Source organism: Urocitellus parryii, chromosome 15, assembly GCF_045843805.1.
Source record: "Urocitellus parryii isolate mUroPar1 chromosome 15, mUroPar1.hap1, whole genome shotgun sequence".
Classification (NCBI taxonomy): Eukaryota; Metazoa; Chordata; class Mammalia; order Rodentia; family Sciuridae; genus Urocitellus; species Urocitellus parryii.
Window position 1 is genome coordinate 13,057,193 of NC_135545.1, and position 27,201 is coordinate 13,084,393.

At 50.5% G+C, this 27,201-nt stretch overlaps 1 protein-coding gene across 2 annotated transcripts in view; it reads right to left on the reverse strand.

Moving 5' to 3' along the window:
- Sptbn4 (spectrin beta, non-erythrocytic 4) overlaps nt 1–27,201 on the reverse strand; it is a 72,417-nt gene that overhangs the window by 18,487 nt on the left and 26,729 nt on the right. For both annotated transcript variants that reach the window (XM_026411539.2, XM_026411540.2), the window contains exons 13-19: nt 24,952–25,885; nt 23,494–23,631; nt 20,319–21,069; nt 18,816–19,018; nt 15,254–15,344; nt 11,587–11,733; nt 10,823–11,086 (exon numbers count right to left, since the gene is read on the reverse strand). In XM_026411539.2, coding sequence (XP_026267324.2) covers nt 10,823–11,086; nt 11,587–11,733; nt 15,254–15,344; nt 18,816–19,018; nt 20,319–21,069; nt 23,494–23,631; nt 24,952–25,885 — 2,528 coding nt within the window. The remainder of the gene's footprint in view (nt 1–10,822; nt 11,087–11,586; nt 11,734–15,253; nt 15,345–18,815; nt 19,019–20,318; nt 21,070–23,493; nt 23,632–24,951; nt 25,886–27,201) is intronic.

Here is a 27,201-nt window from a genome sequence, read left to right on the forward strand (position 1 = left end):
AGCTAGAGTGGTTTGGATGGTCGATGTGCCATAGGGATAGACCAAAAGTGCAAAAGCAGTCCTAAATACACAGGAGAATTCACATAGTTTATAGATGCCATTACAAATCCCCAAGGAAAAGATGGGCTGTTTAACGAACGGTCATAGGCCAACTGGCTAACCAATTTAGCTGGATCCCTTCCTTGCTCTTTATACTGAAAACAGTCCCAGATGGATTAAAGACGTAAATGGAATATGTAAATCCACAAGAAAACCCAGGCAAGTTGCATTGATAATCTTGGGATGGAGAAAACTTTTCTAAGCTTAATCCCATAAAGGGAAAGAGTTATAAATCTGACCACATAAAAACCAACAAAATTTTCATAGACGTAAGTTAGAAGGCAAATTACAACCTGAAAAAAATATTTGATAGGAATTAGAACAAGGAACTGATTTCTTTAATCAGATAATTTCCCTGTATTCTGCTTCCTCCGCCTCCATATTTACCACCACCATTCAATGACTGTCTTTACTCATGTGCATTATTATTATTATTATGCACATTAGTGGGGATTTAACTCAGGAGCACTTTACTATTGAGCTACATACACCCCAGACCTTTTTTATTTTGAGATAGGGTCTCACTAAGTTGCTAAGGGTCCCACAAAGTTGTTGAGGCTGGCCTCAAACTTGCAATCCTCTTGCCTTAGCCTCCTGAGTTGCTGGGATTACTTAGATGGGCTGCTGCATCTAGCTACTCATGAGTTTTTAATGCTCTCCTGCTTCTAGAATGTGACCTCCCTGAAGACAGGGGTTGTGTCACATTCACTGCTGCATTTCTGAGTGCCCAGAACAGTGCCTGGCACACAATAGGCCTCTATTATGATTTATTCAAAGTGGGACATCAGCAAAGAAAAAAAGATGGGACAAAAGAGAAATAGGCACCAGGGCTGGGGTTGTGGCTCAGTGGTAGAGCGCTTGCCTAGCACACAGAAAGCACTGGATTCGATCCTCAGCACCACATAAAAATCATTAAGTAAAATAAATGTATGTCCATCTACAACTAAAAAATTTTTTTAAATGTTTAAAAAAATAAGCATCAGATGCAAACAGGGAACACACATGTGAAAAGATGCCCAGTGTCTCCAGTCATCAGGAAAAAGAAAATTAAAACAAGATATCCTCTTGTACTCATCAGACTGGCAAAACTGTAAAAAAACAGATAATATCTAGTGTTGGCAAAGATGCAGGGAGAAGAGCATGCCCTGCCACCGTGGGTGGTAGTATAAATTGGCAGAGCTTTTTTGGAAGACAAATTGGCAGGTCCTATCAAAATGTAATATATGCATACAACTGACCAACACTTGCACTTCCACTTCTATGAATCTATCTAAAGAAATACTGGCACATATGCACAAAGATGTGTATCCAAGGATTTCACCATCGTGAAGTTTATAATAGGGGAAAAAACTAGAAACAACCTCAATGCCCATCAAGAGTGAAATGGTTAAAGCTGGGGTTGTGGCTCAGGAGTAGAGCACTCCCCTAGTATGTGGGAGGCACTAGGTTCCAACCTCAGTACCACATTAAAAAAATAAGTAAAATAAAGGTATTGTGTCTGTCTACAACTAAAAACAAATATTAAAAAAAGAAGAGTTAAATGGTTAAACAAATCTTCATGAGTAAGGAATAAATAAGAAGAGTTACTGTGAATAGGAAAGAACAATTTAGATCCTCCATATGATATAAATTTGTAGTGAATTGCGCATGCATAAAAATTCCCTGGAGTAAACAAGAAATTAATAACAGATGGTACCTATCATGGGGGCATAAGAACCTAGTGAAAAGATAACGGGGATAGAAAAAAAATTCATGTAGGATTTTTTTTGTACGGTTTTTGATGTCTGAAGCATGAAAATTTATTTATTAAAAAATTCAAATTAGGGCTGGGGATGTGGCTCAAGCGGTAGCGCGCTTGCCTGGCACGCGTGCGGCCCGGGTTCGATCCTCAGCACCACATACCAACAAAGATGTTGTGTCCACCGAAAAAACTAAAAAATAAATATTGAAATTCTCAAAAAAAAATCAAATTAAACATGAAAATAAATAAAACACAGGCACATTTGTAAATACATAGATAAAGATCTAGGAAGATGTACACAAAATAATAACTAGGGTTCCTTTTGGAGTATGGGATTTGGAGGTGAATATTAGCTTCCTGAGTTGCTGGGGTTACTGAGGCGTGCCGCTGCATCTAACTATTCATGAGCTTTTAATTTTTTTGTATTTTACTGAAGACTTCGAAGTTAGTAAGACATTTTGCCAAAAAGAATAGATTTACATATTATGTGATTCTAAACAGATGAAAGAAGTCTAGAGAAGAAAACAAAATCATAATAAAATTAAGTGGTAACAGATTACAAGAAATGACTGTAAACCAAAACTCAGGAAGCAAGGCAGGACTTTTACTCCAAGGTTCTGTAGTGTTCAGCTGTTGGCTTGGCTTGTCCAACATGAAGTCCCTCCTTCCCGGCGCCTGGGATCCTACTCTCAGGTCCTGAGGAGCCATTAGAATCTGGAGTCCCACTGTGGCCCAAGTGGGGCCAATAGGGACAATGAACTCCCCCTGGCCCCCCAGGATTGGGGCAGGAATACCTAAACAGGGCCAAAGAAAACTCTACCAGCTTCCTTAGGGGCTGAGGGAACCCTGTGGTCCAAGGACAGTCATGTGACTCAGGCCCGGCCAGTGAGAACATGGAATCACTCTGGCCATCAGACTGACATAGCTGGGCAGGTGACCTCAGAAGAGGCAATGGAAAGTCTTCCCACTTCTGCTGGGAAAATTGTGCATCACAGCCAAGGTCCTCTTTCCTCCCCTAAGCTGAGAGGATGGAGGCCTGGGGCACTAGGGACCGTCTTATCACCCGGAGGGAAGAGACCCCCTGAGAGAGAAAGAGCCCAACACACAAAAGTGGGGCTCAGAAGTGAAGAGATTCCTGAGGCTATAATTTAAATGATCAATCCACCCGAGAGTCCCAGCTGATAGAGTTCACAATTCATAAGGAAATAAAAATGGGTTAAAAAAAATCAGACTTTAGAACACATCAAAACCACACAAGATGGAAATTTAAAAGGTGCAAATACAAGATGCAGAAGTGGAAAAAGGAACAGTCATCTTAGGATCTCCTTCACAAAAAATCATCACAGTGATGAATAGAAACAGTACAATATATTAGAACTCAGGAAACTTAAATATGGTCTGAGATTTCATGGTTATAAGCTCCAATTTTTCATTAGAAGAAAACCCTCCAGCAAGTGGCCTCCTGACTTGAGATGGGCTAATTCCAGGGACTGATACTTTTCTACTTCTGCAAAAGATGCTACATTTCTTTTAATGCTACATATTTTGAACACCTATTCAATGTGTATCCTTTTTTTTCCTGCAAACATGAGTATAAGATTCATAATACAATGGTCACTTAATACACAAAAAGACACTCAACCCCCACTATTAAGGAAAATGCTAATAAAAATAATAACAACAGCTAAACTACAGAACCAACCTAGGTGTCCTTCAATGGATGAAGGGATAAAGAAAATGTGGTATATATATTCAATAGAATATTACTCAGCGTTAAAGAAGAATGAAATTATGGCATTTGCCAGTAAATGGGTGGAGCTGGGGAACATCATGTTAAGCAAAATAAGCCAATCCCCAAAAACCAAAGGCCAAATGCTTTCTCTGATAGGTGGATGCTAATTCACAATAAAGGGTGGGGGGTGTTGGGAAGAATGGAGTTACCTTAGATTAGGTAGAGGGAAGTGAAGGGAGGGGAGGGGTGGGGATGTGGGGATAGGAAGGATAGTAGAATGAAAGAGACATTATTTTCTTAAGTACATATATGACTGTATGATTGATGTGATTCTACAACACGTACAATCAGAAAAATGAGAAATTATACCCCATCTATGCACGATATATCAAAGTGCATAAGTGCATCCTAATGTCATGTATAACTAATTAAGACATATTTAAAAATTCGAAAAAAAATCACAAGCCAGGATCCCACCTCTCAGATTGGCAGAGATGAAAAGCTTGTGTCTAATGATGGTGAACATGTGGGGAGAAGACAGCTCTCAACCAACAGGTGTGGCCACTGTCTTTTCAGGAGAATATTTGGCAATATTGATCAAAAAAATAAAATGCATATCCTTTTGGTCTAGAGATTTTACTTTAAGGATCATTTTATACAGAAACACTTACTTGCACATGGGATCAAATATGTATGGACAGGAATGCTTGCTGCAGAAGGTTGGAACAGCCCAAAGGTCTCTGAACAGAAAGCTGGTTAGACAGACTGTCAGGATGGAGGTACAGCACTTGCCTAGCATGTGTGAGGCCCTGGGTTCCATCCCCAGCATCACACATGAGAGAGAGGGAGCCGGAGAGGGAGAAGGAGAGAGAGGAAGAAGAGGAGGAGAGGAGAAGGGAGGAGAAGAGAAAGGAGGGGAGGGGAGAAAAGGGGAGGGGAGGGAGGAAGGAGAGAGGAGAGGAGATTGTCAAACCACCCTGTGGAATATTATGCAACAGTTTAAAAGAACAGGGTCCGGGGAATTAAATTGACTACATTATGTTATGTACATAGGCCACAATGAAACCCACTATTCAGTATAATTATTAAGCACCAATAAAAATTTTAAGAAGATAAAATTTGGAACAAGGAAGGATGTCCAGGATATTTTGTGAAGTAAGAATGGCAAGTTTGGGCTGGGGTTGTAGCTCAGAGGCAGAGCGCTTGCCTAGCACATGCGAGGCCCTGGGTTCGATTCTCAGCACCACATAAAAATAAAATAAAGATATTGATTGGGTCCAACTAAATAAACAAAATATTAAAAAAAAGAAAGGCAAGTTCTAGTATGGGATACACACCGTGTGTGTGTGTGTATGTGTGTGTGTGTGTGTGTGTGTGTGTGTATGTGTACACGCACATGCATGGAATATTTCTAGAAGGATAGAGAAGAAAGTTTTAAAAGCCAATAAACCCCTGAGGAGTAGAACTGCATATGGAGGATGTCTTACTTTTTATGTAATATCCTTCTGTTTGAGCTTCTCACCACAACACTGAGAGAAGGCACCACAAAAAACAGTAAAAATAAGAAATAAAATCAGAGGAACCAGGAATTAGTGATTCATCCTACAACATGGATGACCCTTGAAAACATTTTGTAAAGTGAAAGAAGTCAGGCATGAAGGACCATATATTGTTTGGTTCCATTTATGTGAAATGTCTAGAATAGGCAAATCCATATAGATACAAATGATATTGGGAGGGAGGAAGATGGGCAGTGATTGCTAATGGATACGGGTTTCTTTGGGGGATGATGAAATGTTCTGGAATTGCTAGTGGCGAGGGTCGCACAACTTTGTGAATCTACCACAGACCACTGAATTGTGAGCTTTAAAACTTGCACTTTATGGTTATATGGTATATATAATATAAGCTTTGTATTCATTTTTTGAAAAGACATCGAAGTTTTAAAAACACAACAGAATCGGAAAGGTGAGATTCTTGCTTACTTATTTTAATTTGCATTATCCTTAGTGGCAAAGGAAGCTGAACATTTCTGTGTATTTTTAATGACCGTTGTGCTTCTGAATCTTTTACCCATGTTTGAAAAAAAAAAAGACGCATATTAAATAGGTGTTCAAAATGGACAGCCTCAGGTGGAAGGGACCCCATAGGTAGGACACAGCAAGCCCTGACCCCCAGGTCAACCTTATTCCTACTTGGGCCCACCTTGCTGCCTTCCCAGTTTCCAGTTGAAGAGACCAAGGCTCAGAGAGCAGCTGGCCCAGAGTAGAAACTACCAGAGTCAAAATTTAAACCCAGGACCATCAGATCACAAAACCCAAGCTTCTCTATAACTGGGCAGTGTGGCTCATAGAAGTGTGGTCAGTGCCCTGGATCACACAGTAGGGGAATGGAGATTCAAGCCCTGGATCAAGACACTGAGCTGGACATAGAAAGTGGGACAGAGAAGGAAAAGGGGACAGAGGGGGTTTCCTTGGCCAGAGAAAGAGCCTTAGGTAGGGTGGAGGTGGGCGTGGCCAGGGTCTCCAGAGACTCCGCCCAGCAGCCTCAGAACCTCCAGTGAATTTTCCTGCTGGTGCCCCTCATGTGGCAGGAGACCGGCCCCCAGCCCTCCAAGCAGGAGTCTTTGGCTGAGCCAGACCAGGTGGCCGGCCCCTGAGGGCTGGGAAGCAGGACTTGGGGCTCCACCATCTGGTCCCACAACCAGGAAAGGACAGTTGGGCAGGGGCCCCTGAGAGAGGATTCTGGGTCACATGGCCTGGACCTGGAAGGCAGGGTCCCTGCTGCAGTGGCTGAGGGGACAAGGGGAAGCCCAAAAATAATAAAAGAGGATCAAGGGAGGTGGGTAGAGACAGAGAATTCAAATGAAATGAGACAGAAGAGCCTGAGAAAGCAGAATGGAAGGAAGAGACAACGAGAGGGAGGCAGAAGGACAGACTGAGTGGGGAGCTGGGACACGGGCCAAGCTGGACGGCCAAGACCCTCCCTCCTGCAAACACCCAGTGCCTGGGCCTGCAGGAAGGCCCCAGGGGACAGCAGGGCTTTAGGAGGCCCCTCCCTTCCCCAGTGCAGCTCCCAAAGCCCAGCTGGGCTCCATCTGGGGCCAGTGGCCCACTGGGTCACTCTCTGCCTTGGGCTCCCTCTGCTGGGGAAAAAGCCCGGGAGTCCTGTGCTGGAACTGCCTCGGGCCCCCATGGCTGTGACTGCTGTCAGTCAGTCCTTTGTCCCATCTTCTTTGGACAATGAGGACCCCATCTCATGGGGTGCTGGGTTTGGTTGGGACAATGCTCCCATCCCCAGAGTACACTCTGGCTGAAACCAGAGACCTTAAATCCCCTTCCTAAAACCTAAGTGGCCAAAAAGAGGGACAAGGATTCCCAAGTTCACCAGCCCTGAAAAATACGCAGATGCACAGGCCACAGTGAATTGTCACTGCCCACCCTCACACCCAGAAGAATCTAAAAAGTCTGATGATACCAAGCTTGGCCAGGGTGGAGGAATCCGGAGCGCCTGCACAATGGGGGTGGGGGAGAGCCTCAGTTGGCAGAGGACGTGGGCATGGAGAAGGGGTAATGCCCTACATGGGATCTGAGCACAAACACAGTAACCAAGAATCACATAAATAGAACCAAAGCAAAGGTGGGGAGATGAGGAACTGGAGTAACTTCTGGATACCATGTAGCAATGTCATACCCTCGGGTTGAAGGCAATTAACCTCAAAGACCTCTGCACACACTGAATCTCAGTTAGACTTGCTGGGGCTGCAATTCTGAAACTCTATATTCTGCATTTTCATCTTCGCAAGGTACATAGGAGGTCATGACCTTTATGAGTGTGTCCATTTGATTGAAGAAGAAACTGAGGCACAAAGATAAGTAATGTCTCCAGGCCATGCAGTTGGTGAGTCCCACAGTCAGGGCTTGACCTCAGGACAGCATTTATGCCCTTGACTGTGATATGGTACCGTCCACCACAGTTCTAGTGTCAAAGGGTGGGTTAGCACTGGGGTCCTTGTCACTAATCAGAGGAAGGGCCTGAGGCTCAGAGAGAGAGGCAGTCACTTGCTCAGCATCACACTGACAGGGTTGGAGCCCAGTCAAACACAGGCCTGCCTGAGTCCTGAATGTGTGCCTGCAGCCACTATCATATGCTGCTGGAGGAGAGTTAGTGATCGTGGCAAAATAAGCAATAACCCTAGAGATAATGGTTGTCAGATGTCTTTCTTTGCCCATTTTGACCTGCAGTCTAGCTTTCCACATTGCTCTCTGCCCTGGGGTAGGGGGAGGGGAAGAGACGATTCCACTATTTGCAAGGCATGGACTGGCTCCTGGCTCTGGCCTCCAGGTAGGTTGGACTCCGGATTGGCTACAGCAGTTGCAGGGTCCAGTGCAAATTGAAAATGCAGGATCCCTCGTTCAAATAGCACTAAGAATTTTCAACCGGGCGTGGTGACGCACACCTGTAATCCCAGAGGCTCGGGAGGCTGAGGCAGGAGGATCTCAAGTTCAAAGTCAGCCTCAGCAAAAGCAAGGTGCTAAGCAACTCAGAAAGACCCTGTCTCTAAATAAAATACAAAAAGAAAGGGCTGGGGATGTGGCTCAGTGGTTAAACGCCCTGATTTCAATCCCAGGTAGCAAAAAAAAAAAAAAAAAAAAAAAAAAAAAAAAAAAAAGATGAAACTCAGGAGAGTCCAGCAAGAGATAGGAAAGAAAGAGGAGAGTCAAGTGGGATATTATTTCCCGGCTTTTCCCTGAGGTGGCACCATGGGCTGGCTGCTCTGCCTGACTAAGGGTCCCAGCTTCTGTCTTGGTGGCTGTCTTCTTCCTAGTCCTTCCCTTCCTTCTCACAGGGAGGTCAAGGCTCCTGGCTGCTCTGCCTGTGCAGAGCACCTTGGCGCTGTACTGTGTCCTTTCTATGCACGATCTCATCTGACCGGGGGAGCCTCACACAGGTACAGTCCTTTTTTGGTACCAGGGATTGAACTAGGGGACACTCAACCACTGAACTTTTTTTGTATTTTATTTAGAGACAGGGTCTCACTGAGTCGCTAAGCACCTGGCTTTTGCTGAGGCTGGCTTTGAACTCGTGATCCTCCTGCCTCAGCCTCCTGAGCTGCTGGGATTACGGCACACGCCACCGTGCCAGCGATACAGTCCATCTTAGGGTGGCAGATGAGGCTCAGGGAAGGAGAGAGCACATGCCGGAGCTGAGACTGGAAACCCAGTCTGTCTGCCTCCTCCGTGCAGGCTCTTGTCCTGTGGCCTTTGGCAGCTTTTTCTGGTGGCACGCTCCTGTCTGACCACCTAGGCCACTGGCCACTCTCACCTCTGCCAACATTCTAGAACATTCCCTCAGAGCAGACTTGTGTCTGAGTTGCCCCTGTGTGTCCGCTGCCTATCCAGCCAGTGGAGTCTGCACCTCCATATGATTGATTTCTGAGACCAGTAAGAGGGTCACTCCAGTTTCGCACTGTGGTCTGGGAGTATCAGGGGAGAACATGGACGGGAACTAAGCATGGTACTGAATGGTCACTTGGTAGCTGTGTGACCTTGGGCTAGTCATGGATCCTTTCTGTGCTGTGGCTTTCTCAAGGGTACCTGAGGATAACTGAAAAAGTGTCACTGGATTGTAGCATTCTCATTCTCTCACGAGGATACAGTGGGGTTTCTCAGAGACCAGAGGACCCAGGCGGTATCAATGGACTGGGCCTTGGAGCGGGTCGGAGAGGCTGGCTCTTCTATTCCGGACTTGCGAGTTGCCAACATAGAAATGCCAATCTTCTCACTATCTTTTTTTTTTTTTTTTGGAAAATAAAGTTCTCGTCTATGAAAGAGGGCCATTGGGGTTAATGTGATGGATTTTAAATTGTTTAAAGTGAATCAATAATTGAAACATTTCTGTTTTCACTCTTCACCTGGTAAATATCAATAGGTCTAATCCACACAAACAAGGGCTCTTTGAAGATCTGCTAACTCTTAAGTGTCTAAAGGAGGAGATAAAGATGTGAGAGCCTCAGTGTATCAAGTCCTGACCTCAAGGGCCACCACATTGAGATCTGTTTTTCTCTGTGCTTCTTTGCCCGTCTTCCTCACCAGGACATGAGCCCTGTGAAGTCAGTGACCTTTCATCCAATTTATCTCCTGCTGTATTCCAACACCAGTGGGTGCCTAATAAATATTTGATGCATAAATGAATAAATAAATACTAATCAGTGACTTCTGCTTTTATTATCAGTCTATTTGTGTTCTTTTTTCTTTTTTATGGGAGGAAGATTGAGCCCAGTGGCATTCCACCACTGAGCTAATTCAGCCCTTCTACTTTTTTATTTTGAGACAAGATTTTGCGAAATTGCCCAGGCTGGCCTCAAACTTGTGATCCTCCTGCCTCAGACTCCCAAGTCACTGGGATTATGAGCACACACTTGAGGTTTTTTCTTTTCTCTTCTTTGGGTATACTCTATGCCAAGTGCTTCTAGCTGAACAGTGCAGAGTCACATCCAGAAAGCACAGCAAAGAACTGAGAGACCAGGATTGGAATCAGCGCTCTGCCACTACTACCCTAGGCAAGGACAGCCCCCTCTCAGGTCCTCGGTCTCTCCTTGGCCACAGTCAGGCATTGCTCCTGGCATATAAAGACAGGAGCCAGCACACTTCGGGAGGGAGAAGCAACACCTATATTCACACTTCAAGCCATATTCCACATCAGACCATCGTGCCCTGGGCATCAACCAGCTACCAAGCTGTGACTGTCACAGGGCCAAACATTTCACCTTCTGTGCCTGTTTCCCCATTGGTAAAATAGGGCTAATAATAGTATCAGTCTCCTAGGATTGCTGGGAGGGGTCAGTGGGGACTCAGCCCATAGGCTTACAAGTGAGGAAGCTCTTGACTATGTTACATGACCCTGGGCAAAGCCACTCCCCCACCTCTGGACCTTTGTTTCTCCACTCTTGAAATAGGGCCAGGATCCTGAGACACCTTCATTGTGCTGGTTATTCTCCCACCACTTCTTGGCTCTCAATGGCCCCTCTTTCCCTTGTGCCCCAGGCCCAGGTGGGGGGTGGATGCTTCCCACAGTTCCTATTAGCTGGATCACCTAGGTACTCCCTTTCTGCTCTTCCAGCCCCATCCACACATTTGAAATAGACTCCTGCATTTAATCCCCTCAGTTTGAAGTCTCTCAGGCAGGGTTTGACCTCTGCCTACCCCACAGTGGTGCACGGAGCCCCCAGCTGGGCAGCCTGTCCATACCTGCAATTTCTTGAGCTGGCTGTTGACCGTAGCCAGGTCCCCACCGGGGTCCACATCTTGGAGCTGGCTTTCCATGTGAAGGAGCTTCTTGTCCAGCTCCGCGAAGCTCTGCACCAGCTGGTCGGCCTTGCTGGCTTCGAAGAGCTGCCGGGCCTTGGCCTGGGTGGTACTCTCCAGCTCTGCCCAGCACTGCCGGATTTCACCCAGCTTCTTCCGCACGGAGGCCGCCAACTCCGGCTTCTCCTGCATCAGTTGCTGGCCCTCCTGCCCCAGGTAAGCAGACAGCAGAAGGAGAGGAGAAAAGGGCAGGTGATGGGGAGGGACAGGAAAATGCGGAGTAGGGTAAGGGGATACAGGGAGATAATGGGGGGAGAAAGGGAGGCAGGGAGTTAGGGACAGAAGCATGGATACAGAACTCAAAGCTCACTTCCCAGGCATGCTTCAACCTTCTATCTTAGATACCCCAAGTGGTGTGGAAGGAAGTCTGGTGGAGGAGGTCATGAGAATGGGTAAAAGAGTTAACAAAAAGGATGCTATAAGCACCATTTAGAAGAGATCTGGCCATTTTATAGATAGGCAAACTGAGGCTTGAAGAGGTTACATGAATCACTTCAAGTCAAAAAGCTAGGAGCAGACAGGAGGCGGGCTTGAGCCAGTTCAGGGGTACTGAGGCCAGAAGGACAGCAGTAGAGAATGTAGGAAGTGATTCATGAGCTCCCTGGAGGCCTCCAGCATGTGGACAGAGAAGCCCCTGGCCTCCTCACCCTCTCGATCTTCTCCAGCCACTCCTTATTCTGAGCCAGCTCGGCCATGAACGCCTGGTGCCGGAGCCATCGCTTGTGCAGCTTGTGGCCATCTTCTCGAGAACCATCTCGCGCCATCAGCATCTTCTCATGGATCCAGCCATCCAGCTAGGCAGGGGGGTAGGAGGGCTAAGCTGGTCCCCCTCCCTGCCACCCGGGCCCAGTCCCCCCTCCCCTTCAGGAAGTCCCATGTCCAGGTCCTGGGGTGCTAGGGGTAGGGAGTGGGGGGAGGAGGAAGAAGTGGAAAAACCTTGGCAAGTGAGCCTTTATGTTGCGGGCCGGGGGGCGGGGGGGACTTAAGCTCTTCTTGGGAGTAAGATGAAGGGGAGGCCCCCAAACACAAAACCCTGTGGCTCTCCTGTTCTGGGGGCAGCATTCCTCTACCCTACCAGCCCCCAGGTGGGACTCCTGAGTCAGTCAGCCTCCTATCACTGGAGGGACATCAATCCCCAAGGTCAGTTCTCCAGTCCTAGTTTAGCTAACTTCCCATTCAGCCCCAGCCCCACCCAGAGTAACATTAGGCCCTTCAACTCAGTCTTAGCCACCCCTAATGAGAACCAATTCAAGATCCTCAACCCCTTTCTGAGAGTATCCGTTGAAGTTCCCACTGAAGAATCCAGCCTCTGCCCTCCATGATGGCTAGATCAACTTCCAGAACAACCTCCCAACTATTGCCAAACCTAGATCCCTAAGAAACCAGCCTTCCAAGCTGGAGTGGGATCATCTCCTAAAATTAAGATCCAGTACCCCTAATGAGTATACAGGGCACTCCAAATCTAGCCCTGGGATTTTAAGGCTACAGTTCCTCAAACCATGACCAGTTCATGCTTCTAATCTAAGCCAGTTCCCCAAATGTGAGTGACAAGGATGCCTTCCAGATCCCTGAACCTGCTTACCCCCAAATCTAGTCCTGAACTCCCCAGTATGATCAAATCAAACCTCCTAAGACAACCAACCCAAACCTAGAGCTAGTTCTAGTCCTCCTGTCCACCAACAAAACCCATCATCCAAAATGCAAGCACTGAGAGTGGTTCTTGTCACTACCTACAAGACCAATCACAGTGCTGCTTTCTGAACCTACTTCCTATCAAGGAAAAACTTGTTCCCCAAGCTAGAACCTCCCCACTCATGACCAAACCTGGCACCTGGGGCAGTTGGCTCCTCCCTCTTCTCCTCCCCCCTCCAGTCACAAGATACTCCTCCTCCCTCTTGGAAAAAAAAAAAAAAAACAGACTCCAGCTCAGCAGTCTAGGGAGGCAAATGCAGTCATAGCCAAGGACAAACCCCAAGCGGTCCAAACCCCACCTCATATCCTGGGCACAGGGCTCCCCAGGGGTCCGGGACAGCTTCACACTCATATAAAACACACACACACACCACACACACACACCACACACACACACTCCAAATTAAATGCTGAATTCCCGAACTCAATTCACAGGTTCCCAACAGGCAAGGAAAAGTCCATTGGCAACCACAGCCCACAGTGACGGCAAAGCCGCTAAGGGAGCTAGTACCCCGTCCTCAAGGTAAATCCCCCCAAAGCAATTGCCCCCTCTCATCACCAAAGGCAAAGTCTGATTCCCCAACAACCAAGGAAAAGCCCTCCAAATCAGAGCCCCTCAGACCTGGAGCAAATCCAAGACTTTCATAGCCCAAAGAAGAGCTCCGCAAAAGTGACTAGCCCCCAACATCCAAGGCTGACAAACCCCGACGGAACCAGGAATGCAAGTCCCCAAAGACAGAGAATCCCCCAACTCCAGGGCAAATACCAGGCCCCCCTCATTACTCGGAGAAGTGCACCCTACAGACTCTGAAACCCCCTGGATCCCCAGGGCAAATCCAGACTACCCTGGGAGTAGCCTTGGAAGTCCCCCTGTTCCTTTTCCCTCCCCTGGGGTCCGGACCCTCAGTCCTGCCAGCACCAGCACCAGCACCGCGGACAGCTCCCGGCGTCCTTGCCCCTCCCCCAGGGCGGGGGTCCGGGCGTCGGCCTGGCCCGCCCCCGCGCCGCCCCCGTCCCTCCCTCCCGCGGCCCCGGCGGGCGGGCACGCGCCCTGAGCCCCCCTCCCCCGCCCATCTCGGCGGGGGCGCGCTCCAGCCCCCTGCCCTCGCGCCCCCGAGACCTGAAGCTGCGGAGGCGTTGGCGGGGCGTCCCTGCGGCGGGCGGGCGGGCACTCGCCCCTCCACTGCGACGGCGGCGGCGGCGGCTGCGGCGGCGGCGACAGCTGAGCCTCCGGCGGACGCGCGCCCCCTCCTTCGCCCCCGCGCCGCGGCAGCGCGCCCGCCCGCGCGCGCCCCCTGCCTGCCTCCTTGCCCGCCTCTTTGCGAGGCCCGGGTTGGGGGTGGAGGAGGAATCTTCACCCTCTCCGAAATTCGGGTTGGGGGGACTTCTGCACCATCTCAGATCATTGCTCCATGGTCCAGAATAATCTCATGGCGAGGGGGGCCTCTTGGACTAATGGCGGGAGGGGGGCTCGAGTCCCGGACTATCTCAGCCTTGTGAGGGTGGGGACTCTGAATAGCAGCTGGAGGGGCCTCCCGAACCATCTCTAATGGGATGAGGCTCAGGTTTCTGGCCACCATATGGGGGTAGGGAATGGGAGGGCGACCTGGAACATCTCTTATGATACTTCAGAACAGTCTCCAGTGGGAAGGAGAGGGAACATGGATTCCTGGACTCCGCTCTAAGGGCTTCAATCCTGGCCTCCCTCGGCTATGGGGGAGGGGCGTGGAGGCACTAGTCTCTTTCATTTCTGGGGAGAATAATCTCCCATGGGGGGGTTCAACATGGAGAGGGTCAAACCGTCTTTAGTTGGGGGTGGGAAGAGGGCAGGGATCTGGTTCCTGAACCATCTTTGGTTGGAGGAAACTTGGCTCCTGGGTCATCATGGGGAGGAGATGATCCTGGGTCCCATAGATAGAGGAATTGGGGGGCAGGCCCACCTCTTTTCGTGGAGTTAAGAAAATGGTTAGTGGGCCATCTGATGTGGCTGGAGTCCTGAACGGTGTCTATGGGAAGGAGGGGAAAGCAGCGAGGCTCCTGAACAGTCTCCACCGGGAAAGGGAGTTTGGACCGTCTCTGATTTGGGCCCATCCGTGTGTGTGTGTGTGTGTGTGTGTGTGTGTGTGTGTGTGTGTGTGTGTAGATCATCCCTAAGGAGAAAGAGCTTGATTCCTGGAGACCTTTAAAGGGGCTAAGGCATTGTTCAGGACCATCTATCACAGAAGTGCTTTGGCAGCTGGTCCACTCCCGAACTCCAGAGGCTCCAACCCCTACTCTCACCCCACTCTGCCCCTCTCCTGGAGCAGAGCATTTCTCACAGATCTCTGGAGAGAAAAGTGAGATCAGCGCTCGTCCCCGCGGGACCCGTTGTCGCGGACGCGCGCCGTTGCCAGGGGCGCCTGGGGCCCCTCCCTTTCTCCACCCCAGAGCCCGCGTAGGCGGGCTGGGATCTGTGGAGCATGCGCATTGCGCCCCAGCTCCGCGCGCCTCCTGGCGGCAGATAGTGAACATCGCACTGCGACCCACTTAGACGGGGCGTCCCCGCCCCCCATCTCTCCCTGGGAGCACTTCTCTCCCTTTGAAAGGGGGCATCACTGTCCCCAGCACAGCTAGAGGTCCTACCTCGTGGCAGTCTCGGAGGAAGTGCTGCAGCCCAAGCTGGTCATGGAGCTTCTGCATCCACTGCTGAGCCCGTAGCTGGTTTTCTTGGCTCCTGGGGATGGGGAGAGAAGGGCTGGGGAGAGGCCCAGATAGAGGGAGGCACCGGCAGCGGGACCACAAGGGCAGCAGGTTGGGTAGGGGCATGGCAGAGAGGGAAAGAAGAGACCAAGGTGGGAACGTGGGAAAAGGCAAAGAAACATTAGTGGGATAGAGCCAGGGACAGGACCAGAGAGAGACGAAAGAGAGGGAGAGAGGAAGAGATGGACGTCGCAGAGAAAGTGATAGAGACAGAGATAGACTGATAGATAGACAGAGGCCCAGGGATAACAGGTCTTGAGACAGAGCAAGAGATACTCAGAGACAGGGGCTGAGGAAGAGTGCTTGTCTAGCACAAGGACCCTGAGTTCTATTTCCAACACACCACACACACACACACACACACACACACACACACACACACACTAAGGATGTAAGATGCCAGAGAGAGAGACAGACATATGTGAAGAAACAAAGACCTAGTGTGAGAGATAAATAGACATACTCATAGACACAGGACCAAAGACAAAAAATAAACAGAGACCTCAGGAGGGAATCATTGACAAAGACCCAGAGAGACATGGACAAAGAGAAAGAGCCAGAGAATGAGAGAATGGGGAAGGACAATAAAAGAATTGGAGGAGGGGGTGCCAGAGACAGAGAAATAGAGTTTTAGACAATGAAAAAGAGAAGGAGGCAGAGGGCCAGAGGGAGTCAGGGCAGGAGAACTCAGAGAGGGACAGGTAGAGATGTGGCAAGATGCCACCAGGAAAAGACAGACAGACAGACCAACCTGGTGGGCACCAGAGAGGAAAGAGGGAAGCTGGGGTAACGTTCTCACAGGGAGGTCCCTGACCTAAGTGAACTGGCCAGACTGGATGTGGGCCCAGCACCCCTGCTTCAGGAAGCCTGGCCTCTTGCTGAAGTGCAAGGTCAAAGGCCCCAAAAGGCCTGAGGGTACAAGGTCATCCCCCATCAGCTTGGGTGCATGCCTGTCCGGTTGCCTTCTGTCTCCCCCAGGGAAAGAGAAGAGAGGCAGAGGGAGCAAAGGAATGAGACAGTCCTTCCCAGGTCTCCCTCCCAGCCCATCTGGGCCCTGCAGGCCTTACACATGGGTACACACACACACACACACACACACACACACACACACCCTGCCCACTCCTCCCTCTCTCCCCCCACCCACCCACTCTGCCATGACTCTAGTGGCCTCCTTGCTACGTCTTTAACAAGCTGCTCCCAGATCAGGGCCTGGCACAAGCTGTCTCTGCCTGGAATGGCCTTTCCCCAATGTCTAGTCGAATGCCACTTTCTTCAGGAGATCCCTCCTGACTACTCCCTGCCACTTTCTGGTTTTCTTTCTTCGGTTCTCTCCTTGGCACACTGACACTATCTAACACACTGTAGATGTTCCTTTGTATCTGGTCCTTCTCCCACAGTAGGGTGTCACCTTCCTGAGGGCAGGGATTTTTGTCTGTTTTGTTCACCACTGAATGTCCCATGCCTAGAAAAGGGCCTGACACATAGTAGGTGCTCAATGTATCTTTGTTGAATGAATGGATGCTAGAAGGCAGGCAGGCAGGAGAGACCCAGAGGCAGAGAGAAGGAGAGAAGAAAAAAAGACAATATCTAAAAGAAGCAGCAGAAGAAAAGACAGATATGCAAATAAAAGGAAATGGAAATGGAGCGGGAGGAAACAGACACAGAAATAAACAGACAGGGCAAAGAGATGGTGTGCGGGAGACACTTCTAGAGAGCCAGAGGCAGATGGGAAGAAGTAGCAGGAAGGGACTGAGAGAGCACCGCCTCCTGCCCTGGCTCAGCTCAGGAGCCAGGAAATAGGAAATGCCTCTGAAATTGATCTGCAGTCAGTCCTCCAGGGCTCCACCTGCCAGACTGTCGCACAGCAGTCCTAGAGGTGAGGGAAAGAAAATCCTCCTCTCCATGTTGCTGAGACAGCGACAGTGGCTAGGCCACATCCTGGCTGTAAGCTACTTCCCCTCTGAACCTCATGGGCAGAATCTGTAGCTAAGAAAGAGACTTCACACACTGGCTGGGCCAGGTCCCCAGAGAGCTGAGGTGCAAGAGACAGTGACTCACCCTGAATCTCAAGGGTTGTGTGCCCAGTGCTGCCCCACACAGGGCTGGGCTCAGTGCGTTTAACTGATTGAAGATTAAGTGAATAAGCAGAAAGGTGGAAGGAGCAATTAATGAATGACTGAAAAGGAATGAATGAGCAGTCAGGGACTGACAGTCCCCTGGGCCCCTCCTGCTCATTCTGCAGAGCCTGGCATTCGCAGGTGCCCAAGCAATGTGGCTCAAAGGAAGGAAGGAGCTGGGGCTGGAAAGAGGAACCTAGAGGACACGTTTGAAACCCCAGAGCCAGGATCCCCATAACAGTGTCCCTTAGATACCTCCAGCTTTAGACCCCTTTAGACGCCTCTCAGAGGCATTTGGGGGGAAGAATGCCTGAATCAGAAAAGGGCTCAGGTCTCAGGTCCATGGGTGGTGGAGTGAAGCGAGAAGGTTCCTTTGCCATCAGAAGACAGGAAGACTGAAGGAGGAGCACTGGGCCCTCTTACAGCCTGGATCACGCCACAGAGAAGACAAATCTGGGGCCACCAGGGGGGCAAGGAAAATTGATAGTGACAAGAGAGAAAGAGCTGGGCCTGAAGGAGATGCTAGGAAGCTCTCTGTGGGAGGGCAGGGATTTGGGAGAAGCAGTGGTACTGTGTGTTCAGGCCCAGAATAGCATCTGGGAACAGTAGATGCTCAATAAATGAATTTGCTTGATTAGTGAAAGGACAGAAAGGGCAGTGGTGACACGTGGTGACAGAAGCAGAGAATTAGGTGCAAGAGAAGTGTGAAAGAGACGCATGGAAACACTCTGGGTGCTTCCTAGAGAACTGAGCGCCTGGGGCCAAGGCAGGAGCACAGTCAAAATATTTGACAACCAGCATGGCAAGGGACATCAGCATCCAATCACCATCTGGAAAGCGGGAACCCACACTAAGGTGGTCTTTAGTTATGGGATCTGGAGAGTCAAGGGGTTCCAAGGGAGGAAGTACTGGGGTTGAATTCAGGGGTGCTCTACACTAAGCATCATCTCCAGCCCTGTTTTATTTTGAGACAGAGTCTCGCTAAATTGCTGACGCTGGCCTCGAGCTTGTGAAGTTGCTGGGATTACAGGCATGCATCCTGGTGCCCAGCTAATGAGTTCATATTTTAACCACAAGTCGGGATTTCAAGTTTTGGAGAGAAACTTGGCATTGTATATCCTCTGTATCTTTCCGGTTTACCACTTCCTGTTACCTTGTTACAAAACATCCACTTCAATGAAATCTAAGACAATATGGAATTAAATAGAAATAAGAGAAGGGCAGAGAAGCAGAAGACTGGAATGGAAAGGAGGCAGATCCTGGTCTACCTCACCCCTCTGCGGTGCCAAGACCCCACCTTCCGTGCCCCTGGGGTCTGGGGGACCTACTTCTCCAGCAGCCGGGCCACAGCCTCCTGGGCCTGCTCCCCATAGGCGTTGCCCTGCCTCAGCAAGCCCTCAGCCGCCTGCACGGCCACCTGCATCTTCTGCTGGTTCAGCTCCATCGTGGTGAGAAAATCCCGGTGCCTTTTTATCGCCTCCTCCACCGACTCCACGGTGCCTGGGAGCTCCACACCAGACAGCGCCACCTCCTGGGAAGGCGGAGGGGTACGCAAGTCAGCCCCCTCCATTCCAGAACCCGGAGAGGCTGCCAGCCTGGCTCGCCACTCTGCTCCTTCCCAGGGTGGGATTTTGGGATTTGTTTCCTTCTTTTTAAAATTTTTGGTAGTACTGGGGATTGAACCCAGAGCCTTGTGCATGTGAGGCAAGCACTCTACCAACTGAGCTATCTCCCCAGCCCCCCATGATTTGTTTCCTGAGTTGTGTCCAGTGCAAAGATCGCGCCTGGCACAGAGGGGACACTTGGGAGACTTATGTGTGTGTTTGTTTTTGGTGGTGCTCAAGGTGGAACCCAGGGCCTTGTGCTTGCTAGCAAGCATCTTACCACTGAGCCACATCCCCAGTTCATCAGGGAATCTTTGGTTAATTGATGAGGACTAAAGGGGAGCTGTGTGACCTCAAGGAAATCCTTCCCCTCTCTGGGGTTAGTTCTCTGACTGATGAGTGAATCTGAAAGGGCTTCATATTTAATAACCTCACCATTCAAGTGATGTCTAGCATTCCCCCTGCTACCTTCATAATACCTTCATCATACTCCCCCTTGCTGGATCAGCATTGCCAAGATAACACCAAAGATCACCCCTAAACATTGGGGTATCTCCTTTTGGACAATCTGAAAATTGGGTGTTCTATTGCCCAAATCCTCAATCTAGCTTGGGAATTATTCTGGTTTCCCCTCCCAGAATGATCCCCAAACTGGAACAGCTGTCCCCAGATAACCACAACACTTAGTTCCTTAAGCTAGTCACTCTCTCCAGAGAACCCACCATTGTCATTCCCAATAATGAGAACAACTTGCTAACTTGGGCACCCATAACCATATCATCCACAATCTGTTACTGACTCTCCTAACCTCTCAGCTTCCTACCTACCTCCACAGTTTAAGTCCTTTGTATCAACCCCAGGTCATTTTTGAACCCTATTTAACCGTTATCTACCAACCTCATACTCTTATTTCCTTCCAAATAATCCACAAATCTAGGGAGCCATGCCAATAAATACCCTAATGCACTACTCATTTGGAATCGCCGACAAACTCACCTCCCATAAGCCCCAAGCCAGCCCACTCAACATGAACCTCAAATTCTGTTAACTTGCCGCACGTACTCACACTGGTTGATCTGAAATCTATAAACGGCTACACTCAACTCCCACCCATCTCGAATAAGCCTTGAGGCCAGTGGTCCCCGCAATCACACCTCCCAAGCATTTCCTGCCCCCACAATCTCCCAAGGCCTTGGGTCCCCACCCCAGAGCACCGCCAGCGGGCACCTGGTTGCGCAGCACAGCGAGCGCTTGGCATAGGTCGCGCAGGAAGAGCTGGTAGACGTGCGCCTGGACCAGCGCCTCCCTGCGCGCCTCCCACAAGCCGAGCAGTTTGTGCCAGCCAAGTTCGAGGTGTGGCAGCCATTCGTCGAGCGCCAGGCCTGGGCCGAGCTCGGCGCCGTCTGCCGCCAGCAGCGCTTCGCTGGCTGCCACAATGCGCGCATAGTCCTCCTCGCGCTGGTCCACCTCCTCCTTGAGCGCCGCGTGGCGCGCCAACAGGGCGTCCGCCTCTTCCAGGCTGCTGGGCAGGGGGCCCTCTCCGCCTCCCGCCGCCTCCTGGGCGCGCACGAGCCAGTCCAGGAAAGCGTCCAGGTCGTGCAGGAAACGCTGTAAACGTCCGGCTGCCGCCACCGCCTCGCCGCAGGCCTGAGCTGAGCTGGCCAGGGCGCCCCACTCGGCACCCAGCTCCTCCGCGCCCTGGTGAAGCCGCGTGGCCTGTGCGGGGAAGCGCGCGGCCAGCAGGGCTGCCTCCTCCAGAAGGGCCGCCTGGCGCGGCTCGAGCGCTTGCAAAGCAGCCTCAAGGCCGCTGAGGCGCCACTGCAGGGCGCCGCCAGCGCGGGGTGCGCTCTCCACGGCTCGCCGCTTCTCGCGCACCTGGGCGCGCACCTCGGCTACCTCCAGCACGTGGTTCTCCACCAGAAGTACCGCGCTCATCTCTTCTTTGCGCTGTTCCACCAGCTCCACGATGCGGTTCCACCTGCCCAGGGGAGAGAGGACGACTTGAGGAGGATAGGGACTCCTCTTGGACGCAGAGGACCCAGCCACCCTCGGTGGAATCCAGTCCCTGGCCGGCCAGCCATTGTGCGACCTTGGAAAGTCGCTTCATCACACTGAGCCCCAGTTTCTGCCAGTGTAAAATGGAACCCCACCCTGCACATGTGCTTAGAGCAGCGGTTCTCAATGGGTAATAGAGAGGGGTCCTACGGTGGGTCTCCACTTACACCACAATTATACCACCACGCTAAGGGCGCTTCTCTCTCTTTTGTCCCCGTGTTCTGGTGCGGTCTTCCAGAGGCCGCATGTCAGAGAATGAATGCAGAAGCAACCCTGAGAGCCGAGCTTCTTTCTCTCAAGCCAGACATTAAAGAGATTTGCAAAAGCACAAAACAATGCCACTCTTTTCACTATATTTTTGTGAAATACAAAATAACTTAAAGCGAAAAGTAATAGAATACTTGCCTAGCAAGCCCCAGGCCCTGGTTCCATTCCCAGTACCAGAAAACCACAAGTAAATTTATGTATTGTGTATTTTAGCTGGGTAGGGTGGTGTATGCCTGTAATCCCGGCTACTCAAGAGGCTGAGGCAGGAGGATGGGAAGTTGGAGGCCAAGACCAGTCACTTAGCAGGACCCTCACTTAGTCACTTAGTGAGACTCTGCCTCAAAATATAAAATAAAAAGGACTGGGAATGTAGCTCAGTGGTATACACTCCTAGGTTCAATCCCCAGTATTCTTCCCGAAATAGGTTTGTTAATTTTTAATGACAACAGTTTAAAATTTCTCCCTACTAAGTTCTAATATGGTACCTATTGAGAACTTGGTGGCTTACGACATCAGGGTCCAACAAATAGCTATTGAACACAACACCTACTTCAGAGGAACATTGTAAGGGTCAAAAGCATTGCAATTTATGAAATGCTTACAGAAGTACTTGTTGGCTACTATCATTGAGTGAGGATAATCTCTAGGAAGACACGAAGCCCTTTTCTGCCTCTGGGCCTTTGCTTAGGCTGTGCTTGCTGCCTAGAATATTCTGTGCCCTCCCTTGCCTCCCCCCCACATCCCTGGCATGCTCTATCCTTTCTTCCATAAAGCTTTACTGTTCTCTAAATATCTTGTTCATTAATTAGTTTATTTAACTGTCTGTCTTCTCTAGAATGGTCACACTAAAAGAGCAGAGATTAGGACTCTCAATCAGAGGGACTTGAGTTCAAGTTCTGTTCTGGCCAGATTTGCCACATGACCTTGGGTAAATAATTTCCCTCGCTGATCCTCAGTTTTCTCATCTGAAAAATGGAGACAATAATGTCCTCTTCATTTCATGTTCAATGAGAGCATATGGCTAGCGCTTGGTAGATCTCATTAAATCTGTAATTTAGAATTGCTGTTGTCTTTTTAGGCCCTGATGCTGTGGGACTGTCAAAGCTACAGAGGTTTTTAAATTTCTTGATATTGGGATCACACAAGGCAGCAGTGAAGAGCAGTCTTTGGGGGACGGGGGCCTACCTCAGTGGTAGAGCACTTGCCTAGCACGTGGAAGGCCCTGGGTTCCATTCTCAGCACCAGAGGGGGGGAAAAGCAGTCTCTGGAGTCAAACATATTCAACTTCAAATTCAGCTTTCATGCCCTAACTTGCTGTGTGACCTTGGGCCAGTATCTTCACCTCTCTGAGCCATATTTACACAGGCTAATTTCTATCCCATAGGGTTTCTAGGAAGACTGAATACATGTGATAAAGAACCCCAGCTCTGGATTCAGCAGAATTGGGTTTGACTCCTACTTATTGATTGGTAGTCTTTGGTGAGGATTTCACTTCTTTGGGTTTGTTTTCTTCTTCTTTGTTTTGAGACTGCATCTTACTCTGTTGTTCAGGGGCCTAGAACCTCTGGGATGAAGCTGTCCTCTTGCCTCAGCTTCCCCAGGAGCTGGGACCACAGGCATGCACTCCCATGCCGGGCTGATTTCCCCTCTTCAGATCTGCATCTCCATCTATGAACCACATTCACACCAAGAGGATTGCCGGTTGTGTTTCCGGAGAAAAGATCACTTCATTACTACTCTTAAAGAGTTCTAAATTCTGAAGCCTTACTATGGAAATTGGGATACTGGGAGATAAAACAAGTTTATCTAACGTGCCTGGGAAAACTCCTGGTGAATAGTGGATATGCAATAAATCCTTTCTGAACAACTCAGCAGTCAACTGAAATGCATTATATCTTCATTTCACTACATCATCATTAGCACTGGGTGTTGCTTTTTTTTTTTTTTTGGTCAAGATTTTGCTGATTTATCAGGTGGCCATTAACATCTCCAGTATTTGAAATAACACATCTTTGATTTCTATGATTGAGTGACTGGTATGAGGTACCAGGAAGGACTTCCAGTCCCAGCCCCCACCTACCTGCTGTTGAGGTGGTCCTGGCAGGAGCGCACCTCATCTGAGCTGGGGTGACCCCCTTCCACTAGCTCCTGGACCGTGTGGTTCACATCCAGGACACGGCCCATCAGACTGTTCATCTCCTGGTCCAGGCTCTCGAATCTGCAGATGGAGGATGGAGGTGCTCAGAGGCCTGGCCCCTGGGGACCTGCCCACCTCTTGGCTTGTGCAAAACTGCCTTCTCCTGGTTGTGCTCCTAGCTCTCCAGCCTCGCCTCTCAGACTCCCTTGCTGGCTCCTCCTTTTCTACAGGCTGCTTAAATGTTAGATTCCTCAGCACTCTGTCCTGGGTCCCCAGGCTTTCCCTTACACCTCCTGGCGCCATCCCACCCTTCCCCAGTCTCCACCCAAGCCCTGAATCCATGAGCTCCACAGCTCACCCTCAGCCTCAACCTCCTTCCTTGTGAACTTGTCTCCAACCTTAAAAACCTCCCTGGGGCTCTCATACCCACTGTGACTCAACCTGTGACAACATCTCCCCACAATCTGGAGCTATCTCCCAGATCTGACCCCTGGGCTTTGTTTTGGACAATAATCTAGCCTGTCAGCCCATGGCTTGTCCTCTTGGCCTCCTGCTGTGGCCAAGGCCTGTCCCTACCATCTGAGTCCCCAACCCAGTTGTTTCTCTGGGTCCCCAGACACTCCTTTCACCCCCTCTACACCCCCTCCCCATGGCAGCTTGGGAGATCTTTTTAAACCGCACATGTTCAAAACAGCTGGGCAGCTGTGGCTGCAGTATGGGCAAGGGGCAGTCCGTGTTCCCAGCAACGCCCAGCACAAGACCTGGCGGGAGCAGGCACTCAGTCCACCCCTGCTGAATACATGGGTGGAAGGATGGACAGGAGGCTGAGAGAGACAGAGGGAGAACAGGCCTCGTTCACCCACGAATTTAATGCTGGTGACTAAGTCAGCCAGCACAAATCAGAGTGTGACATGTCATGGGGGGGTGGCTGCGATGAAGTGTAAAGCAAGTGAGAGAAGCAAAAGTGACAGAGGTTGGAGCTATTTGATTAGCTAGAGATGACATTTGCAGAGCGACAACGGGAGTCACAGGGGCAGGCTGAGGTGGGGTGTCTCTGGAGGACTTCAGGTGGGTAATTTCATGCCGGGTGAATATAACCTCAGAGTAACAATAGCAAATGCTGTGGGTGGGTGTTCCCTGTCCCCCAGGCACTGGCTAAGTGTTTCATAGGTGCTTCCTGTTCATCATGAGCCTGTGACATAGGACTATCCTCAACACCATTTTACAAATGGAGGAACAGGCTCAGAGAGGTTGGGTGAGTTCCAGAACTGTCAAAAGGCTGGTTAAGGGTGAAGCTGAGGTTGGAACCTCTGGTTCCACCTGAGAGAATGTGTTCACTGTGGACCCCAGGGAGGTCGCAGCGGGGACAGGAACCCGGAAGTGCCACAAGCGCGTGCTCACCGGTGCTGTACCACCTCCACGTCGTCCAGCGAGTCGGGCACACTCATGGCGAGTAACCACTGCTCCTTCTCACCGATCCACAGCTCACACGCGTGCACCTCCCCGAACATTCGGTACACGGCGAGCGCGTCCCGCAGCCACTGGCGCCGCAGTGCGGCCACCTCGGTCACCTCGGCGAACAACTGCTCGGCCTCTACCACACGCACCTGTAGTGCCACCACCAGAGGTCCGGCCCCGCTGGCGCCCCCCAGTGTCGCCAGCTGGCGCCGCAGGCCGCCCACCGGCCCGCGATGCGCCTCCACCTCCCCGGTGAGCGCGCGGTGCTGGCGTGCCAGGCGGCGACTGGACGCTTCGTCGTGACCAAAGTCGCCGGCGGCTGCCAGGCGGTAAGCGTCGCGGAGCCAGTCCAGCAGTGCGTCAAGGTCGGCGCCAAACTGATGCAGGGCCCGCGCCTCCTGCAGCCGCCTCTCGCGCCGCGCCGCCGCCTCCTCCAGCCGCTGCCAGCGGCGCCGTGCGCTCGCCGCGCGCTCCGCCAGACCCGCCAGCTGCACTGTCTCTGCGCCCGGGCCCACGGAGCCGCCGGCCGCAGCCAGCTCCTCGCCACGCCGCAGGGCCTGCTGCAGCAGCGCCCTCCGCCCGCCCAGCTCGCCCTGCAAGATCTTGTGCTGCGCCAGAAGGCGCGCGGTGCTGGACAGGTCGTGCGCGCCACCCGCCGCGCCTGCCCCGCCGCCGCCGCCTCCCGCGGCCTCCAGGAGGCGCTCCTTGTCCCGGGCCCAGCTCTCTGCCTCCTCCAGCTCCTGCAGCAGCGCCCACAGGCTCCGCGAGGCCTCCAGCTCCGCGCGACGCCGCGACGCCTGCTCCTGCAGCTCCGCCAGACAGCCGTGCACGTGGTTCACGCGGTTGCAGATGACCTGCGGGTCGCAGGGTTGGTAGCCTGGGCCAGGAGAAGGGGAGGGTCCCAAGTTGAGCACCAGCCTAAGGGAAGGTGGTGCGGTGGGGGCTACCTGCCCTGCCCTTGGCGTGATTTCCTCAGTGGCCATGTCACGCCTCCCCTCCTTCAGGTGACTTTCTTGAAACCCCACGGTTGGCGCAAGCACGTCCTCTGAACTTTCAGTCTTCTCTGCTTCCCCCATCCCAGCCTGACTACTTGGTCCCTCCCAGTGATTGGGAGCTTTCTTGGGTCATTCCCACCACTGTCCACCACAGGTTGGAGCCCAGTTGCAGCCTAGTCAAAGGGTGACATATGGCTGAATGATGGGTGGATTCTGAGCATCTCAGATTTTTATATTAGAGAGTATATTGTGTTTCCATCGGAGCTGGGCCAAAGGAAACTTTCTTGCTCTTAAGCCATGTTTCTGGGTTCTCTCTCTGAGTCTCTGTTGCTTTATCTACTAACCCCAGTGATGAGCTCAACTTTCCTTTTTTTCTGGAATATTTCAGAAAAAAAATTCTTCCTCTTGGATCTCTGGTTTGTAACTAGACAACTCTGAAGTTTATATAATGAGTCATAACCAACCTTTCTTTAGTGGATTAGAATAGAACAAATAAAATCAGGATTCAACACACAAGGTAAGGAGAAGTGTTGAATAATAATAATGATAATTATTATTAATATTATTGGCACTGGGGATTGAACCCAGGAGTACTTTATCACCGAGCTACATCCCCAGCCCTCTTTATTTTATTTTATTTTTTTGAATTTTGAGACAGAGTCTCACTAAGTTGTTGCGACTGGCTTTGATTTTGTGATCCTTCTGCCTCTGCCTCTGAATTGCTGGGATTACAGGTGTGTGCCACCATGCTCAGCTAGTTCTGTATTGTTTTATAAAACTTTTGTATCAGTGTGTGCATTTGTGTGAACTCTGGATAATAAGGGAGATGCATTATGGAGTCAATACAGTGTGGGAGACAGTGCCCTAGATGGAATGCAGCATTTCTGTAGTTATGGACATTCACTGATGTTTGCAAATGTCACGACATCTGACTGAACAACAGTTAAAGCAACACCCCTTCCATGTATCCAGCCCTTACTCTGATACGCAGTCACTTGATCCTCACAGCCATCCTAAGGGACCAGTATCCTTGCTGATTCCATTTTATAGAGAGGGAAACTGAGGCTCAAGGGAGAGAAACAGCTTGCTGATGACCAAGTAACAAGTGGCCAATCAGAGATCACACTCTGGACCACAAATCAGGCAGGGCTGCCTCCAGGCACGGGGACAGCTGTGCTCCACACTGCTGCCTTCTCAA